Source organism: Arachis duranensis, chromosome 5, assembly GCF_000817695.3.
Source record: "Arachis duranensis cultivar V14167 chromosome 5, aradu.V14167.gnm2.J7QH, whole genome shotgun sequence".
In the NCBI taxonomy this organism is placed as follows: Eukaryota; Viridiplantae; Streptophyta; class Magnoliopsida; order Fabales; family Fabaceae; genus Arachis; species Arachis duranensis.
In genome coordinates this window covers 43,179,999-43,201,657 of record NC_029776.3, presented here as the reverse complement: position 1 = coordinate 43,201,657, position 21,659 = coordinate 43,179,999, and the positions used below count along the sequence as shown (strand labels likewise).

General features: G+C 35.1%; 2 protein-coding genes across 3 annotated transcripts; one reads left to right on the top strand and one right to left on the bottom strand.

Annotated features, from left to right (window-relative positions):
* The first annotated feature begins 762 nt into the window (after positions 1-762).
* Positions 763-3,828, top strand: LOC107489239 (HVA22-like protein c). Its single transcript, XM_016110001.3, has 5 exons — positions 763-1,023; positions 1,155-1,181; positions 1,294-1,416; positions 2,823-3,090; positions 3,524-3,828. Exons 1-5 carry the CDS (start codon positions 962-964, stop codon positions 3,602-3,604), a joined length of 561 nt encoding a protein of 186 aa, XP_015965487.1. The 5' UTR covers positions 763-961; the 3' UTR covers positions 3,605-3,828.
* Positions 3,829-5,953: 2,125 nt separating this feature from the next.
* LOC107489238 (protein GAMETE CELL DEFECTIVE 1, mitochondrial) lies at positions 5,954-9,319 on the bottom strand. 2 transcript variants are annotated; one of them, XM_016109999.3, is made up of 4 exons: positions 8,604-9,319; positions 6,575-6,761; positions 6,183-6,382; positions 5,954-6,090 (listed from the first exon to the last, which is right to left on the bottom strand). In XM_016109999.3, exons 1-4 carry the CDS (start codon positions 9,203-9,205, stop codon positions 6,078-6,080), a joined length of 1,002 nt encoding a protein of 333 aa, XP_015965485.1. In that variant the 5' UTR covers positions 9,206-9,319; the 3' UTR covers positions 5,954-6,077. The 2 variants fall into 2 exon arrangements, with proteins under 2 accessions (XP_015965485.1, XP_015965486.1); XM_016110000.3 differs by having other exon boundaries at positions 5,954-6,382; positions 8,604-9,318.
* Between the last annotated feature and the right edge of the window lie 12,340 nt (positions 9,320-21,659).

The window sequence follows — 21,659 nt, the reverse complement described above, 5'->3', positions numbered from 1 at the left end:
AGCACAATGGCGTCGTTTGATTCATGTAGCCGACCCCACTTAGTGGGACAAGGCTTTGTTGTTGTTGTTGTTGTTTGTATTATATCTCAATATGAAAATATTTAATAACAAAAATAAATAATTAAAATAGTCATAATTTGTCTTATTTAATATTTATTAATTGTTACCGTTATTTTTGTCTCTCTAATATAACCGATCTCTATTTCTAAAGAAACCTAGCCGACATTTCATAAAACTTTGTAATTTTTTATTTACGTGAGCCGTAATTTTAGGTACAAAATCAATAAATTATATAACAATTAAAAATAATTTTTATGTATAACACGAATTATTAGACCTGTTAGCATATTGATATGTAATAGTTACGCGATCTCACCCTTTTTATTAGTGATAGATATACTTTATAAAACAATCCAATATATGTTATTTAACTTTTTTGATAAATAGAACTTAATCAACCATAAATCTTAAAGCAGAAACAATAATCAGTTATTATGGATTTTTATTTTTTAGATGTATAATTTTTTTGTTGATCGATTATTTGTAAAAGAAAAGTTGGGTTTCAAATTAACGTGTAATTTTAAGAAGATCCTGAATCAAATATATCACTTTTAGTTTCCTCAACTATTCCCAAACCCAAACACTTGTACTCCAAAAAAAAACCTGAAGAAGATCGAATTTTATTTTCGGTGCATAATAGTAAAAGATTCTCCCAAAAAGTCAGTACTTTCCAAGGAGTGTGAACTCTGGTCTCTCAAGGACCCCATTGTCAACTTTTTCCCACAATTTGATTTCTTTTCTTTTTTAAATTTACTTTTGTTTTTTCGTGTCACTCTCCTCTTCAAGACACTGTTCTTCCCTCTCTCTCTCCCCACTCTCGGTCTAAACTCCAAACCCTCTTTCTCAGTTCAAAACCAACAACAGAGTGCAGAAAACGCAACATCTTCATTGCAGCACACACATGGGGGCTTCTGAAAACAATTTCCTCCACGTCATTGCCAAGAACTTCGACGTTCTTGCACTGTATGTCTCTCTTTACCCTTTTAGAGCTCTGATTTCATTACATGCTTCAGATTCAGACATTTTTTGAAACTACACTGAGTTGTTGTTTTGATCTGTTTCTTACATTGTTTATTTCTGTTTCCTTTGTTTAGGCCCTTAGTTACCCTCGTTTACCCTTTGTAAGTATGCTTTTTGCTTTTGTGATATTTTATTTTTATTAATATATTTTTTTTAGAGCATTATATGTGTGAATTTTTTTTTTTGACATTCCCTTTTGTCCTTTTTGAACAGATATGCTTCAATCCAGGCCATAGAGACCAGGTCAATTGCTGATGACCAACAATGGCTCACATATTGGGTTCTCTATTCTTTGATAACACTCTTTGAGCTCACTTTTGCCAAAGTTCTTGAAGTGTATGTTTTTTTATTTTTATTTTTAAATTGTTAAGAGCATTGAAAAATTTTAAACCAAATTGATTACCATGAGGAATAAAAGATGCATAACATTACTTGGGTAGTAAAAAGAAAAGGTAGTTTTGAAAGAAATTATTACATGGGTTGTAAAGAAAAAGTAGTTTTGAAAGCAATTAGACAACATCTCTAACATGCATCCGACGAATTTTAATCACATTAGTTTTTGAATGTTCATTTAAAACTATAATAGTAGTTACTAATATCTAAATAGGAAAAACTACCATTTGTAACCATGAATTTTGCGAACGCTAACAAAAGTACCCATCAAACAAGAAAATTAATGTTGTACCCATGAAAGATGGGTTCCGTGTGACAATAGTACCCAAATCGTGATTTTTCGTTGACTTTTTAATAAAATTTCCAAATTACCCCTTCTATCTTCTTTCCCAAATTCCAAATTTCACAACCCTCATCCTTCGTCTTCCTCCTCTGCTGCTGCCAGCCACCAGGCATGAAGACGTTTCCTCCCTCCGACACCTTTTACTGGTACAAGAATGAAGACTTTTCCTCGTACCGAAGTGGCTTGGAGTTGTGGAACCATCATCATCATCATCACCAACCGGAACACGACCTCATACCTCAAGCAAGATCTTTACAGCTTCGCGGCTGCTCTAGGAGTGGGTCCAACCACCGTGTCCAACGATCAGTCACCCTCGAGATCGGCCTTCCTGGTGACGGCGTCGGCTGTGGGGAGCGGAGCAGCAAGTGGAGCAGGTGGGATTAGCTGCTAGGACTGTGGGAACCAGGCGAAGAAGGATTGCCCTCACATGCGGTGCAGGACATGCTGCAAGAGCCGTGGCTTCGATTGCCAAACCCATGTGAAGAGCACTTGGGTTCCCGCTTCCAAGCGCCGCGAGAGGCAGCAACAACTCACCTCTATCCAACAACAGCTTCTTGCTGCTGATGTTCCCAAGCGCCAAAGAGATCATGCCTGGTGGCTGGTAGCAGCAGAGGAGGAAGACGAAGGATGAGGGTTGTGAAATTTGGAATTTGGGGAAGAAGATAGAAGGGGTAATTTGGGAATTTTATTAAAAAGTCAACGAAAAATCACGATTTGGGTACTATTGTCACACGGAACCCATCTTTCATAGGTACAACGTTAGTTTTCTTGTTTAATGGGTACTTTTGTCAGCGTTCGCAAAATTTATGGGTACAAATGGTAGTTTTTCCTATCTAAATAGTTCAAATTCTAAATGTCAATTTTTCATTCTTTAGACAAAAGCTGCCTTGTCTACTACGTTTGAGTGGCACATTGGCTTCACACTTTTAAGAACCATCAATGTTAGTTGAACTCCTATGATGTTTGCCTTTTGTATTTGTACTTTAACAATGCTGCTAATTTTCAGGCTTGCCATATGGCCCTATGCCAAGTTGATACTTAGTTGCTGGTTGGTTCTTCCACACTTTAATGGCGCAGCGCATGTTTATAAGCAATACATTAGACCTTTCTATATGAACCCACAACTTCCGCACCTGCCGCAGATGCCACGAACTTCTCACATGTGGTATGTTCCAAGAAAGAACATATTCAGCAAGCAAGACGATGTTTTGACCGCGGCTGAGAGATACATGGAAGAGCATGGAACAGAAGCCTTTGAAAGACTCATAAGCAGGGTAACAAATATTTGCTATGTTATTACATAATTCAAAATTTTCTCACCCATTAGCTTAGATAATACAAAATCTATAAAATTTCTATATTTAGCTATTTTAGCTTTAACTAGAAAAAGGATTCAATCTTAAAGAATAATACGCACATTGACAAATTATATTCATAAGAGACCATGGCTGAATAGTACTGATATTACTTTGCACATAATCTGATATTATTGTTATGGGAACATCACTAAGCGAGGAAAAGAAACACTAAAGCATGTTGATGGTAAGTGTTTTATATTACATTTTGGTCTTTCTTATGGACTCAATTTATAAGGTGTTCGTGGCCCTTGTCTAATGCTATCTTCACATGAACATATATTTAGTCATGCTTATATAATCATCAAAAAAATAAATAATAAATTAACTTTTACACAATGCTGAAATGCAGGATAGAGAAGCTAGAGCAAGGCATCATGGAGCATACACAAATGGAAATTACACAATCTTCAATGATGATTTTATATATTAGACTTTGTTAACACAAATTTCTCTCATTTGTGGCATTGTCAGTTGCATATATTTTAGTAGTTGTATAATGGTATGAGATACAAACGCTTTTACTGACCTTAATTTCCTTTACATTAATTTTTCAATAGGCATCTACCTAGTACATTGAGATAGCTTAAGTTCTTATGCACAAGGTATGTACTATGTAGTGATCTAATTTTGTTAAGCTTTATTTTTTTGTTCTCCTTTCTTATTGAAGTAAAGTTCAGACATGAGATCGATTTCCTAGTTCCTAGTACTCACCAGTGAATTTCACTTTCTACTGAAACTCGGTGAAAGCCAGAGTTGAGATACTAGAAGTTAAACAACTCCATCACAGAACAAATCAGATTGAGACTATGGTCTTTCTACTTAATGCAAGATTCAAAGAGTTCAAGCCAGAATGCTGCCATAATATAAGCAGAGAGGGTATTCACTCTCTACTATTATAGCATTCAGAAACTATAACCTCACGTGGTGGGTCATGTGTCTGAACGGAGTTTGAAGCCATGTATTATGGACAATATTCTCTTGGAGGGACCTTTATGTGCATAATATAATAGCGCAGGCAGCATCAGATCCTAAAGATGCCGCTACCGGCTAGCATAGAATTATTTGTTTCAACATTTTCCATGTTGGTTTTCAATAGCTGAAAATTTTGTTGAAATATGATCGTTACTTGTTTATAAAAAATCAATCACATACAAATGCCAACTTCATAGAGGGAAATAAGCAAGAAGGCATGTTCCTTAAAATCATAGATATTAGAATTGAATCGGTGATTGAACTGGTGAGATTATCAAGTCATTAGGTTACTAGTTCAACTTACTAATCTGGTTATAATTAAATAACTTTATAAAAGTTTACCTTCTTATTTTCATAATCATTGATTTTTTTAGATTTGCATTTCATAACAACGTAAATGTATTTGCATCTGATTAGATGTATTATAGATGAAAATTACAACTTCTGCTCGCAGTTTACAAGATATGAGACTTAATAATACTGATTTCTTTTCCTGCATTCATCCATATAGTGTACTTGAACGTTAAATTCCATGAACTTGCACAGTGCCTATAACGATGGGAAAAAGCTTGTAACCAGGGATCAATGTTTAAGCATAACTAGTCAAGTTCCTTTTAAGCAAAAAAATATGACATTTCGAGGATCTTAATGTGGCACGATTGAGGTTATCACATGATGATTTTAATGAGACATGATGTAAAAGTTACACAATGGACGTTAAGGCACATAAACTTACACAAGTGCATGTAACCATGAAGCAGAACTTGTAACTTTGTGATTTAGTGCTTCTAATCCTTGACAAATCCATGTACCCAGGGATCAGTGTTCAAATGAAACTAGGTAAGTGCTTATTAGGTAAACAAGTAGGCTAATTTGACGATGTTGGTGTGAAATTAAGAGGCATCATGTGAAGGTTAGACAATGAACATTAAAGCATATGAAGTTGCACAAGTGCTTGTAAGTTGTAACGATGAGGAGAAGTTTGTAACCGTATGATTCAGTGCCTATAAGCCCTCGGCAAAACCTTGTAAGCAGGAACCAATGTTTAAATGCAACTAGTCAAGCCTTTTAGGCAAACAAACACAACGCTTCGAAGGTCTTAATGTGTAACGATTAGGTTGTCACCTGATGGTTATAATGAGGCTCGATGTGAAGGTTATACAACGAATATTAAGGTAGCGTTTCGTTGCTGGCGGTGACACACGATTACTCCTTTCGCTTAAATGGTGATTGCTACGTAAATTCGTCTGTATAACAAGAATTATTGTCACTTTAAAAATTTTAACTGCTTGTAAGTGCAGTTCTCTAATCTCTATTCCTTTCCTTCTTTTTTCAGTTCTCTGTTACCCATATACTTTTTATTGTTTTTACTAGTATCAAGAATTCTCACAGGTGGAAACTCAAATGCAGTTGACTTCACGTGAAGTTGATAACTAAGAGCCGTTAGATGATTTAACTGATTTGACTAAATTTTCATCTAACGACTCAACTATCAACTTCACGTGAAGTCGACTGCAACTGAGTTTTTACCTTCTCCTCACAAAGCATATCTACAACTACTTACTTGAAAACCCTTTCTTTTGTCAATTCCCATCTCAAAAAACAGCAGTAATATGCCATTTCTCATGAATATCACTTCATAAAATCCCATTTGGTACTTTATAAATATCTTACTCAATTCAAATACCTTAATCTGCAAAACCATTTTCTAAAATAAACAATCTTTTTCCTTGCAAGTTTATTAACTTATTATATTAAACATTTATCTATTGACGGATTATAAGCTAACTTTACCAACACAAGGATAGGACGCAAACATTCCAGACAAACATGCAATAGATTGGATGCATTACAAATAATCCGCAGAGATAGGACAACTTAAACCGAAAATGCATAACTTCATGAAGGGTTTTGAGCATTTAACCATGTACTCATGAAGCATATCTGTTGTATAGGTAAGTTGCTATAACTGTCCTCTTATCTGCCAATATTTAAATGATAATACATTGAGAGTGAAAGAGAATACATGATACTACCTTCTCTCAAGGGGAATGTAACTCTTGTCAACAAGGGTCTTCTCCTTGAACGGTTGAGTAGAGGGATCAGCTAGACTGGGAACCCTAGAGACACTACCCTTCCCTTTCTTAGCATTTGGTCCCACCACCTCTATCATATATTTCCACCCATCAATTGGTCTCCTCCGACTAAATATATGAGTCTTGATAAAACTAGCGATCTGCATTCCAGATTCACAAGATTGTGAATAATAAGTGCTGCAAATAAGGACTGAGGAAGAAATTTGAAGATATAACTGACTGACATTATAGAAAACCAGAATGTATCCATGAACTTTATTGTTTGTGAAAATGGTGTTAGTGCCTTGTTTCAGCACTCGAAATGCATAATTTGAATATATTTATAGACACACCTGAAACTTGCTATAAGCAATCCGACGCTCAAATTCCTGGAGAAGTATATCCTCTTCTCTCTGGGACATCTCCCATATGTTTCCATCTTGAGATTTAGATATTGTTTCCCACCCATCAGGCATGTTTTTGAACTCAGAAGTTGGAACTTCTGTGTTGTTCAGATCATTGTTGCCGGAGTCGAAGATGCTACAAGTGTTTAGAGCATTAAGTGCAACATACAGAAATAGTACAGCACTATTGTATATGTATTTGAAATTATTGTAGTTGCTGTAGCATACATAAATTAGGAAAGGAGGAGGAAGCAGATTTGTTTTGTTTTGGGGGTCGGGGGGATCGTGAACTAAAAGAGAAGGTGCATGTTAATATATAAAACTAATCGGAGGATTGATTCTTACAACACCATTTAGCTAAATAAAAAATGGAATTTCATCACATAGAAAAGCACTACACTGAGCTATACTTTGTCCAAACTTCAAGCCTAATTATCTATTATAACATGGGGTGTGTCACAGAATAATTAGAAATGAATCACAGGCATTAGCAAAAAGATTAAGTTATCGGGAAGCTGGTCATTAACAGTAGAAAATGGAATAAACTAGGATTAATTGATAAAATGAGATACTATCAAACACTCCTGAATCCTTGCTAAGAATTTTCAAAAATTATACATGGTGCCATGTTTATATTTAACATGAGAAACTATCGTTTTATAATTTATTAATTTTATTTAGATAGACAACTATGTTGAATGGCAACTTGTCAAAGCAACATATGCATTAACATTCCCATTGACGAGACCACATTCAACACAAATTTGACATGCCCTACGCTATCAAAGTAGCTATAATGCCTCATAAGATTGTGTGCAGTCACCAATAACATAAAGACATTAAGGCCTCAGACCTCAGTGCCTCACAAAGCCGACTTTAGTTCAATTCTTGAGATTTCTCATTGATGGATTATTATAAAAATGTAACAGCAATACTATATGACCAACAAATTTATCATATTTTACCAACACCTGGCCAATAAAAGTATTTTTATACTAAATTCAAAATCCTAAACCCTAAATCTTAATAGTATAAAAATAAAGTGTTACCTAATATTGATAAAAAGTGTTGGCCCCTCACATTTATCAAAATGTAAAATTATAGTAAGTACCTCATTGATCTCAAAGCCATACCTGATCCTAAACTAAGACAACTCTTCCCTGCAACATAAAATTTATGTTTATCTCATAAAACTAGGAACCCTAAACTTCACTAACATGGTCCAATCCCATCTAAAATTCTCCTCACTCATCAGTATTAGGCAACTTCAACTGACCAACTCTGAATACTTACTCATAATCCAATTAGGGGACCATCCACACCATGCATTAACGTTACAAAACCTTCATTATTTGAAGAATAAAGTAACAATTAGATCTTTGAAGATGTTGAACTTGGACTAATTAGTCCTTGAAGAAAAGAAGTACCAATTAGATTCTCCAAAATAGCAAACAGTGAACATATATATCCTTCTGTCAATAAATAGTGTAAAACAAAAGAAATTGTCCATGTATTTCATTATTTATAGTGGTGCATGTCTTGTTACTGTCACATGAACATGAAAACGAGGTAATTTTGGACAGTAAAATATTTATTATCTTTTGAGTTTTTATATACCCTTTATCTCTCTAATTATCGCAAATGCTATCAAAACAAGTGAAGTTTAGCTCCAAAAATTGTTATCTATATGGCTATCTTTCATAGATAGGCACGTCAAAGTAATTAACCGTGCATAAACATCACCGGTAAGTTTTAGTTGATAAATTGATAGAAGTTCATCACATGTCTACGGTTTGCTTTTCTGGAGGGCCAAAGTGATATTGTTTTTTTCTTTAGAAACTAATTAGTAGGAAGGCAAAATCTTTGAGACCTAATTGTCCCTTTATTCTTATTTGAAAATAATAAAATAAAAGTACAAATAGAAATGTAATTCCAATTTTCAACACCGAAATTACAAGAGAGAGAGAGAGAGGCATACTCCGAGCAGCTGTCAAGCAATCTCTGAATGTCATCGCCGCCGCCGCTGCCAATGTGATCCCCCAACTTAGCCTCCTCGAGCTTCTCAATCTCCTTAACCCACAGCCCAGCGTGCACCCTTTGCTTCCTCAACCGGTAATCCTTCTTCATATTCTCCACGCTATAAACGGCACCATTTTGCACCTTCTCTTTCTCCTTCGATCCCTTCTTTCTCCTAACCTCCCAATTCTCGTTCATCTCCTCCACGAACGCCTTCGTCTCCGCGTCAGCATGAGTTTCGATCTCCGCCACCGCGACCCCGTCGGAAACGGCGGTGGAGGAAGACTCCGGCAAGGACGTGGAGGGGGAACCAAAGTTAACGTCGGTCTCCCATGGCGCCCGAGACTTGGGCGTGAGATCCTCCGGAAGCCACGCTGACTCCCACGCCTCGTTCCATTCATCTTCGCCGTTGCCGGAATCGCGCCCCGACGACCAGAACCTGGTCGCGGGAACCTTGTCGGAAAGTTTGAGATAGGGTTTGGCGGCAACCGTGAACGACGGTGCGTTTAATTGCTTCGGTTTTGATACTGAGATAGAGGTTGCGATTCTTCGAAACGCTTGCATTTTTTGTTCCTAGAAATTAGGAAGCTAAGTAGCGAAGTAGGCAAGTAGCTAAGCGCTACTCGGACCGTGAAGTAGACATTGGATTCGGAGTGGAAGAGGATAGAACATACCGTAATATGGGTTATTTTTGAAACATAGTTGAAAGATCCGAACCGGTTAATGAACCAATCGAGTGACAGATTCAATAGTTTAATGGTCTAACCGAAATTCAACCATAATTAAACTGATTTAATTAAATATAAAATAAAATTATATTTAATATAATAATTTTTAAACTAATAAAATTCAAAAATTTTATAATTTTATACAATAATTTATTTATAATTTATCGTTAAAAATTTACAAACATGTATAAATATTAAAGTTTATAACAAAATAATCAAAATATATATAATTGACAAATATATCATGATTTATTACACAAAAATAAAACAATAACAAATTTTTAACTAAAAAAAAACACCACTCATCACAAATCATAATCATAACCACATATAAGAACCACCACAATCTGTTATAGTCAGAAGCGAATTAAATCGAACAATACCAATAGGATGATGATGTTAGTTCAATGGTGACCTGAGTTTTCTATGAAAGGAATGTGACTTTGCTGTTTGCTTTGATAAGGTTACAAAAAATTAGGGTTGGATGTTAGGATGAGAGAGAGAGAAGGAAAAGCGGGTATGTTCTGCTTCTAGTCACACAAATTAAAAATTAGGGTTAAATTTTGGGGAGAAAGGGAAAGGCTTCTAGCCCCATTTTTATGCGAAATAGCAAACCAGCCTTTCAAAAAATTGGCCTAGTTCAACTAGTTTACTGATTAACTGTCAGTTCGGCTAATTTTTTATCGATTTTTTACAAACCAATTTTAAAATCAAGAAAACTTGTTAAAAGACCGATATTTAGCTAATCTAATCGAACCGTCAAATCCGGTCTAATTTTTAAAATCTTAATTTTTTAAAAAATATAAAAAAAACACAACTAAAATTTTAAATTATAAAGTCACAGTCAATTAAAAAGTTTAATTATTTTTATTATAAAAATATTTAAAATAAAAATAAATATTTTATATATGTTTAAAGTTAAATAAATTATTTATTAACAAAATTAACAATTTAAAATTAATTTAAAATATTTGCATTAAAATTCTATTTTTTAAAGTCTTCTATGTAAAATATATATTATTATTAGTAGAAGTAGTAGATATCTTCTCATAATTAATAAACAAAACTTTTAGTGACTTATATTGTTAACTCTTGAAAATGTTATATATAGCTAATCATATATAAAAATTAATTTGTTTAAGTACAACTAAATTTGGAATAAAAAAATTTTAAGATATTTTTTATTGTTATGACAAAAATATTAAGATAAAATACTGTTTTAGTCTTTAATATTTGAATTAAGTCCAAAATTTTAATATTTAAAACATCTTATTTTAATTTCAAATATTTTATTTTATTCTATTTTAATTTTTTAATCAATTTTTAAAACAGGATGAAATAAAATGTTTAGAATAACAATAAGACATTTCAAACATTAGGAACGAAAATTAGGATTTAGCTTAAATATTAACAATTAAAAGAGTATTTTATCAAAAATATTATTATAAAAAATTGTCTTTTGTTAAAATCTAACCGAGACAATTTTATTTATTGATACCATATTTATCCGTAGAATCAAAATAATATGACCAATATTATCACATATTAAAACTTCATATCATTTTCAAGCTTTCTAATTTGCAACTTTATATTATTACAATAACCATTAAATTGATCAATATTCTTTAATGATATACTTGGAAAACCAGCCTTATCTATTAGTTTGTGTTGAAGTAAATCAGAACAACTTATGTTATTCGATTACTTAAACCAATGAAAAATAAGAGTCAATATGGTTCTGTTTTTGAAAAAATATTTTGATGATATGTAACCCTTTCAATTCCATCATCGTATTTAACATAAATTGTTGAAACAACCTCCTTAATCTCATATTTATCAACAATTCTCCTTTTTTTTTCTATAAGCAAAAAAATAAAAAAATTGCTGCAAAGTGGCTATTTACTTTTTTTTAGTAGATTCAATATTGAAAAATTGACGTTACGATATCCACACAAAATCCATCATTCTCACACAAAAATAATAATGGCTATTGTAACGCTAAATACGAGGGATAGAGAATATTAATGCATTATTGAAGTTTTTTCAATTGACTCACTATAACAATGTCCTTGTTGTCTCTCTTTAATTGGTTGACATTGCCAACAATGAATCTTAGTTACTTTAGACGCATCTGTTAAGTTATATATATTTGACGCATCTGTTAAGTTATATATATTTGATGCGTGAGTTTCTTTTTTATATTATTTTACTATTTTAGATGTGAATTTATTGAGTTTTATTGAGATTTTAGTGCTTAAAACCTATTTGGATTCTACTTTGAGGTGCATTGTGGTTTTATTTATTTCAGAAAAAATCTAGGCAAATTTGGCAGAATTTGGGCAAAATAAAAAGGAAAAAATTTGAGTTGTCAAGGTGGCGGTAAACACCGCTACCTGGCATTTAGCGCCAAGTGCCTCGTACCGTGTACAAGTTCTCTGTTGAGTTCGCGCTAAAAATCACTACCTAGAGTTTAGTGTAGAAGACTTCGTAAAGCATGTCCAAAATCTCACGCTATCGGCGCTAAACACCGAACCTGGCATTTAGCGCCAGGAAGAGAGAAAGACTAGAAACCTCTCTGCCTCAATGGCGTTAAACACTAGTAGCGCGAATATGCTTTTTTAAAGAAGGCTTTGTTGGTTTAGATTTTTTATTAATAATTAGTTTATTTTATTTTCTTTTGGAAATTATTGTTTCAAAACACAATCTTTTAGGTTTAGAATTTATTATTCTATTTTATTTTCAAATCAAATCAGGTAAGATATAAAAGAAAAAAGATTTGGCCCTTCGGGATCCTTCTCTATCTACTACCTTATTCTGCACTCTACACACTTTTGACCCCGAGTTTTTCTCTGAGCCATGGGTAACTAAACTTCGACCGTTAAGGTTAGGAGCTCTGTTTATTCTATGGATTAATACAATTGTCACTCTATTTTAATTATTGTATTGATTTAAATTCAAGGATTACTTTCATTCTTCATCTTATGAATTTGAGTGTATTGGAAGATAACTCTTGTTCTACATGAATTCTTGTTGATTTTTGGAAAAGTTAACTCACCTGAATAACAGCTTGAAAGTAAATTCCTCCCAAATCACTAACTACCTGGACTTAACGGGATATGTGATATATAATCCTCTTATATTTGGGTAATTAGGATTTTGGTGGCTAATAAACTAGAATTGAACTTAACCCTTTAATCTAAATTAAGTGACCAAGAAATTGGTGGTTTATTAGGTTAGAGGAGACTAGATCCCTAAGGAATTATGGTTTAGTCAATTACATTTTGCCATGAATTGAATCTTGCATGATTAACGTATTTGGTAAGAACCATTAATCCGGAAAAATAAATATCTCAGAAACCTTAACTGTTTTCTCACATACTTTTCATACCAAAATTACTGCTTGCTTTCTTGAATTCTCTGAATTTCTGGTTACTGTAATTTAAACCCAAAACACTATTTTCTGCTTGTCTGACTAAGTGAATTGATGAGCGGATAATTTATACGCTCTTTGCATTGTTTTTACATAGTTTTTAGTATGATCTAGCTACTTTTTAGTATATTTTTATTAGTTTTTAAGCAAAATTCACATTTCTGGACTTTACTATGAGTTTGTGTGTTTTTTTATGATTTTAGGTATTTTCTGGCTGAAATTGAGGGACTTGAGCAAAAATATGATTCAGAGGCTGAAAAAGGACTGCTGATGCTGTTGGATTCTGACCTCTTTGTACTCGAAATAAAATATTTAGAGCTACAAAATTCAAATGGCGCGTTCTCAATTGCTTTGGAAAGTAAACATCCGGGGCTTTCCAGCAATATATAATAGTCCATACTTTGCCCAAGTTTTGATGACGCAAACTGGTGTTCAAATACCAACTTTTAACGGTGGAGTTTCTACACACCATAGATTAAGGTGCGGAGCTCTGCTGTTCCTCGAGTATTAATGCAAAGTACTATTGTTCTTCTATTCAATTCATGCTTATTCTTATTCTAAGATATTCATTCGCACATAAGAACATGATGAATATGATGATTATGTGACACTCGTCACCATTCTCACTTATGAACGCGTGATTGACAACCACTTCCGTTCTACATGAAAACAAGCTTGAATGTATATCTCTTGGGTTTCCAATCAACGATTCACATCGACTCTCCTCTGATAATGGGGCATCTGAATCCGAGATTAAAATCTTCGTGGTATAGGCTAGAATCCATTGGCAGCATTCCTGAGATCCGGAAAGTCTAAACCTTGTCTGTGGTATTCCGAGTAGGATCTGGGAAGGGATGACTGTGACGAGCTTCAAACTCGCGACTGTAGGGCGTGGTGACAGACGCAAAAGGATAGTAAATCCTATTCCTACATGATCAAGAACCAACAGCTGATTAGCCATACGATATCTGTGCATGGTATTTTTCATCCGAGACGAGAAATCCGACAGTTGATTAGCCGTACAGAAACCGTAGAGGACTATTTTCACTGAGAGGACAGGAAGTAGCCATTGACAATGGTGACACCCAACAGACAGCTTTCCATGGAAAGGAGTATGAAGGATTGGATGAAGGCAGTAGGAAAACAGAGATTCAGAAGGAACAACGCATCTCCATACGCTTATCTGAAATTCCCACCAATGAATTACATAAGTATCTCTATCTTTATCTTATGTTTTATTTATATTTTGATTATCAAAACTCCATAACCATTTGAATCTGCCTGACTGAGATTTACAAGATGACCATAGCTTGCTTCAAGCTGACAATCTCCGTGGGATCGACCCTTACTCCGTAAGGTTTATTACTTGGACGACCTAGTGCACTTGCTGGTTAGTTGTGCAAAGTTGTGAAAAAGAGTTGAGATTACAATTGTGCGTACCAAGTTGTTGGTGCCATTGAGATCACAATTTCGTGCACCAAGTTTTTGGCACTGTTGTCGGGGATTGTTCGAGTTTGGACAACTGATGGTTCATCTTGTTGCTCAGATTAGGTAATTTTCTTTCTGTTTTAACCATTATTTTATTTTCAAAAAATTTTCTAAAATCTTTCAAAATTTTTCTTCTTTTTCGTTTTTCTAAAAATAATTTTCAAAAAAATCCAAAAAATTAATAAAATCATGAAAACCAAAAAGATTTTGTGTTTCTTGTTTGAGTCTAGTGTCAATTTTTAAGTTTGGTGTCAATTGCATGTTTTTAAAATTTGTGCATTTTTCGAAAAATTCATGCATTGCATTCTTCATGATCTTCAAGTTGTTCTTGACAAGTCTTCTTGTTTGATCTTCATATTTTCTTATTTTGTGTCTTTTGTTGTTTTTCATATGCATTTTTGAATTCATAGTGTCTAAACATGAAAAATCTCTAAGTTTGGTGTCTTGCATGTTTTTCTTTTCTTGAAAATTTTTCAAAAATATGTTCTTGATGTTCATCATGATCTTCAAAGTGTTCTTGGTGTTCATCTTGACATTCAAAGTGTTCTTGCATGCATCATTGGTTTTAATCCAAATTTTTTATGTGTTGAGTCATTTAGTTGTTTTTTTCTTTCCTCATTAAAATTCAAAAATAAAAAAAATATCTTTTTCTTATTTTACTCATAATTTTCGAAATCTTTGGGTTGACTTAGTCAAAAATTTTTAAAATAAGTTGTTTCTTGTTAGTCATGTCAAGGTTTCAATTTCAAAAATTTATCTCTTCAAAATCTTTTTAAAAATAAAATCTTTTTCAAAATAAATTTCAATCATATCTTTTTTTCAAATCATATCTTTTTCAATCATATCTTTTTTAAAAATTTGATTTCAAAAATCTTTTCTAACTTCCTATCTTTTCAAAATTGATTTTCAAATCTTTTTCAACTAACTAATTTACTTTTTTTGTTTGTTTTACTATTTCTTATCTTTTTCAAAACTACCTAACTAATTTTCTCTCTAACTTTGGAACACTCCTCATCCTTTTTCAAATTTCTTTTTAATTAACTAATTGTTTCAAATTTTAATTTTAATTTTATTTCTTCTCTTAATTTTCAAATTCTAACAAAATTTTAAAATAAAAACAAAAATATTTTCTTTTTCCTTTTAATAATTTTTGAAAACCCTCTCTCTCATCTTCTTCTATTTATTTTATTTATTTACTAACACTTATCCTCCACTCATAAAAAATTTGAACCCTCTCCCTCTCTCTGAGTTCAAATTTTCCTCATTCTTATTCTTCTTCTCTTCTACTCACATAAAGGAATCTCTATATTGTGACATAGAGGATTCCATACTTTCTCTGTTCTCTTTTTTTTTCATAAGAGCAGGAGCAAGGACAAGGACATTCTTGTTAAAGCAGATCCTGAACCTGAAAGGACTCTGAAGAAGAAGCTAAGAGAAGCTAAAGCACAACAATCCAGAAAAAACCTTACAGAAAATCTCGAAAGAGAAGTAATGGCCGAACCCAATAACAATGGTGGAGGTTCAAGGAAGATGCTTGGTGACTTCACTGCACCAAATTCCAACTTCCATGGAAGAAGCATCTCAATCCCTGCCATTGGAGCAAACAACTTTGAGCTAAAGCCTTAATTAGTTTCTTGATACAACAGAATTGCAAGTTTCATGGACTTCCATCAAAAGATCATTTTCAGTTCTTGACTGAATTCTTGCAGATCTGTGATACTGTTAAGACCAATGGAGTTGATCCTGAGTCTACAGGCTTATACTTTTCCCTTTTGCTGTAAGAGACAGAGCTAGAATATGGTTGGACTCTCAACCTAGAGATAGCCTGAACTCTTGGGATAAGCTGGTCATGGCTTTCTTAGCCAAATTCTTTCCTTCTCAAAAGCTGAGCAAGCTTAGAGTGGATGTTCAAATCTTCAGGAAGAAAGAAGGTGAATCCCTCTATGAAGCTTGGGAAAGATACAAGCAACTGACCAAAAAGTATCCTTCTGACATGCTTTCAGAATGGACCACCCTAGATATATTCTATGATGGTCTATCTGAATTGTCTAAGATGTCATTGGACCATTCTGCAGGTGGATCTATTCACCTGAAGAAAATGCCTGCAGAAGCTCAGGAACTCATTGACATGGTTGCAAATGACCAATTCATGTATACTTCTGAAAGGAATCATGTGAGTAATGGGACGCCTCAGAGGAAGAGAGTTCTTGAAATTGATGCTCTGAATGCCATATTGTCTCAGAACAAAATGTTGACTCAACAAGTCAATATGATTTCTCAGAGTCTGAATGGATTGCAAAATGCATCCAACAGTACTAAAGAAGCATCTTCTGAAGAAGAAGCTTATGATCCTGAGAACCCTGCAATGGCAAAGGTGAATTACATGGGTGAAACCTATGGAAATACCTATAATCCCTCATGGAGAAATCATCCAAATTTCTCATGGAAGGATCAACAAAAGCCTCAACTAGGCTTTAATAATGGTGGAAGAAACAGGTTTAGCAATAGCAAGCCTTTTCCATCATCCTCTCAGCAACAGACAGAGAATTCTGAGCAAAACCCCTCTAGCTTAGCAAACATAGTCTCTGATCTATCTAAGGCCACTCTAAGTTTCATGAATGAAACAAGATCCTCCATTAGAAATTTGGAGGCACAAGTGGGCCAGCTGAGTAAAAGAGTCACTGAAACTCCTCCTAGTACTCTCCCAAGCAATACTGAAGAGAATCCAAAAAGAGAGTACAAGGCCATAACCTTACTTGGTGTGGCCGAACCTAGAGAGGAAGAAGAGGACGTGAATCCCAGTGAGGAAGACCTCATGGGACGTCCTCTGGACAAAAAGGAGTTCCCATTTGAGGAACCTAAGGAATCTGAGGCTCATCTAGAGACCATAGAGATTTCATTGAACCTTCTTCTGCCATTTATGAGCTCTGATGACTATTCCTCTTCTGAAGAGGATGAAGATATTACTGAAGAGAAAGTTGCTAAGTACCTTGGAGCAATCATGAAGCTGAATGCCAAGTTATTTGGTAATGAGACTTGGGTGAATGAACCCCCCTTGCTCACAAATGAACTGAATGACTTGGTTAGGCAGACATTACCTCAAAAGAAACAGGATCTTGGTAAATTCTTAATTCCCTGTACCATGGGCACTATGACCTTTGAGAAGGCTCTGTGTGACCTGGGGTCAGGCATTAACTTAATGCCACTATCTGTAATGGAGAAATTGGGAATCTTTGAGGTACATGCTGCCAAATTCTCATTAGAGATGGCAGACAAATTCATGAAAAAGGCTTATGGACAGGTAGAGGACGTGCTAGTAAAGGTCAAAGGCCTTTACATCCCTACTGATTTCATAATCCTAGACACTGGAAAGGATGAGGATGAATCTATCATCCTTGGAAGACCCTTCCTAGCCACAACAAAAGCTGTGATTGATGTGGACAGAGGAGAGTTGATCCTTCAATTGAATGAGGACTACCTTGTGTTTAAAACTTAAGGATCTCCCTCTGTACCCATGGAGAGGAAGCAAGGAAAGCTTCTCTCAATGTAGAGTCAAACGAAGCCCCCACAGTCAAACTCTAAGTTTGGTGTTGGGAGGCCACAACCAAACTCTAAGTTTGGTGTTGAACTCCCACATTCAAACTCTAAGTTTGGTGTTGGGAGGCTCCAACAATGCTTTGAACATATGTGAAGCTCTATGAAAGCTCACTATCAAGCTATTGACATTAAAGAAGCGCTTATTTGGAGGCAACCCAATTTTATTTTTCTATGTTATTTTCTTTTTTAGGTTGATGATCATGTGGAGTCACAAAAACAACTGCAAAAATTAAAGAAAAATAAAAATAGCATTAAAAATAGCACACCCTGGAAGAGAAACTTACTGGCGTTTAAACGCCAGTAAGGGTAGCAGAATGGGCGTTTAACGCCCAGTCTGGCACCATTCTGGGCATTAAACGCCAGAAAGAAGCACCAGACTAGCGTTAAACGCCAGAAAGAAGCAACAAACTGGCGTTAAACGCCAGAAACAGGTTGTAGCTTGGCGTTTAATGCCAGGAAAAGAATAAAAGCTGGCGTTTAATGCCAGAAACAGGCAGCAGTCTGGCGTTAAACGCCAGGATTGCACAATAAGGGCATTTTGCATGCCTAAAAGAAGCAGGGATGAAAAATCCTTGACCCCTCAGGATCTGTGGACCCCACAGGATTCCTACCTACCCCACCTCTCTCTCTCTCTCTCTCTCCCTCACACATCTCTATAACATTCCACCCAAAACACCACTCACCAATCAAATCCTATCCTCTTCCCTATATTCTCTTCACCAATCACCTCAATATCTCTTCCCCAAAAACCCCACCTACCTCACTTTCAAATTCAAATAAATTTCCCTCCCAAAACCCACCCCATTCCATTCGGCCACTCTCCATCTCCTACCCCCTTGGCCGAACCCATCTCTCCCTCTATCTCTTCCATTTTCTTCTTCTTCCCCTTCTTTCTTTCTTTTTTTGCTCGAGGATGAACAAACCTTTTAAGTTTGGTAAGGTAAAAGCATTTTTTTATTTTTCCATAACCATTTATGGCACCTAAGGCCGAAAAAACCTCTAGAAAGAGGAAAGGGAAGGCAAAAGCTTCTACCTCCGAGTCATGGGAGATGGAGAGATTCATCTCAAAGGTCCATTAAGACCACTTCTATGAAGTTGTGGCCAAGAAAAAGGTGATCCCTATGCAATTCAACTAGAATTGTCATAGAAGAAGACATCCTTATTGAAGAGGACAAGCCCATCACCAAAAAGAGGATGGAGCAAACAAGAGAGCCCACTCATGGACCTCAACAAGAGCATGAGGAAATTCCTCATGAAATCCCTAAGATGCCTCAAGGGATACATTTTCCTCCACACAACTATTGGGAGTAACTCAACACCTCTTTGGAAGGCTTGAGTTATAACATGGAGCAACTAAGGATAGGAGCACCAAAAGTACTAGGGAGGAGCAACAAAGGCAAGGAAGAGACATAGATGAGCTTAGGCATTCCATTGGACCTTCAAGAGGAGGAACTAACCGCCATCACTAAGGTGGACCCGTTCCTTGAATTCCTTATTTTTTTATTTTTCTGTTTTTTTGATTTTATGCTTTATGTACTATCTATGTTTGTATTTTCACTACACGATCATTAGTTTTTAGTGTCCATGTCTTAAAGCTATGAATAATTCCATGAATCCTTCACCTCTTTTAAATGAAAACTGTGCTTAATTACAAAAGAACAAGAAGTACTTGGATTTCAAATTTTATCTTGAAATTAGTTTAATTATTTGATGTGGTGGCAATACTTTTTGTTTTCTGAATGAATGCTTGAACAGTGCATATTTTTTATAGTGAAGTTTATGAATGTTAAAATTGTTGGCTCTTGAAAGAATGATGAACAAAGAGAAATGTTATTGATAATCTGAAAAATCATGAAATTGATTCTTGAAGCAAGAAAAAGCAGTGAAAAAGAAAAAAAAAGTAGCAAAAAAAAAGTGGCAAAAAAAAAGAAAGAAAAAGAAAAAGCAAGCAGAAAAAGCCAATAGCCCTTTAAACCAAAAGGCAAGGGTAAAAAGGATCCAAGGCTTTGAGCATTAATGGATAGAAGGGCCCAAGAAAATAAAATCCAGGCCTAAGCAGCTAAATCAAGTTATCTTTAATCATGTGCTTGTGTCATGAAGGTCCAAGTGAAAAGCTGAGACTGAGTGGTTAAAGTCGTTATCCAAACCAAAAAGAGTGTGCTTAAGAACTCTGGACACCTCTAACTGGGGACTTTAGCAAAGCTGAGTCACAATTTGAAAAAGGTTCACCCAGTTATTTGTCTGTGGCATTTATGTATCCGGTGGTAATACTAGAAAACGAAGTGCTTAGGGCCACGACCAAGAATCATAAAGTAGCTGTGTTCAAGAATCAACATACTAAACTAGGAGAATCAATAACACTATCTAAAATTCTGAGTTCCTATAGATGCCAATCATTCTGAATTTCAAAGGATAAAGTGAGATGCCAAAACTGTTCAGAAGCAAAAAGCTACTAGCCCCGCTCATCTAATTGGGACTAAGTTTCATTGATATTGTGAGATTCATTGTATATTCTCTTCTTTTTATCCTATTTTGTTTTCAGTTGCTTGGGGACAAGCAACAATTTAAGTTTGGTGTTGTGATGAGCGGATAATTTATACGCTTTTTGGGATTGTTTTTACATAGTTTTTAGTATGATCTAGCTACTTTTTACTATATTTTTATTAGTTTTTAAGCAAAACTCACATTTCTGGACTTTACTATGAGTTTGTGCATTTTTCTATGATTTCAGATATTTTCTGGCTGAAATTGGGGGACCTGAGCAAAAATCTGATTCAGATGCTGAAAAAAGACTACTGATGCTGTTGGATTCTGACCTCCCTGCACTCGAAATATAATTTTTGGAGCTACAGAAACTCAAATGGTGCGATCTCAATTGCGTTGGAAAGTAGACATCCAGGGCTTTCCCGCAATATGTAATAGTCCATACTTTGCCTGAGTTTTGACGATGTAAACTGGCGTCCAAATGCCAACTTCCTGCTCTATTCTGGCGTTAAACGCTAGAAACATGTTACAAGCTAGAGTTAAACGCCAAAAACAGGCTGCAAACTGGCATTTAACTCCAAGAGAAGTCTCTCTACACATGAAAGCTTCAATGCTCAGCCCAAGCACATACCAAGTGGGCCCAGAAGTGGATTTCTGCATCATTTACTTATTTCTGTAAATCCTAGTAACTAGTTTAGTATAAATAGGACTTTTTACTATTGTATTAGACGTCTTGGTTATTCTGGTTCCCTCTCTGGGGTCGAAGGCAATGAACACCATTATCACTTGTGTATTTTCAACGGTGGAGTTTCTACACACCATAGATTAAGGTGCGGAGCTCTGTTGTTCATCGAGTATTAATGCAAAGTACTATTATTCTTCTATTCAATTCATGCTTATTCTTATTCTAAGATATTCATTCGCACACAAGAACATGATGAATATGATGATTATGTGACACTCATCACCATTCTCACTTATGAACGCGTGATTGACAACCACTTCCATTCTACATGAAAACAAGCTTGAATGTATATCTCTTGGGTTTCCAATCAACGATTCACATAGACTCCCCTCTGACAATGGAGCATCTGAATCCGGGATTAGAATCTTCGTGGTATAGGCTAGAATCCATTGGCAGCATTCTTGAGATCCGGAAAGTCTAAACCTTGTCTGTGGTATTCGAGTAGGATCTGGGAAGGGATGACTGTGACGAGCTTCAAACTCGTGATTGTAGGGCGTGGTGAAAGACGCAAAAGGATAGTAAATCCTATTCCTACACGATCGAGAA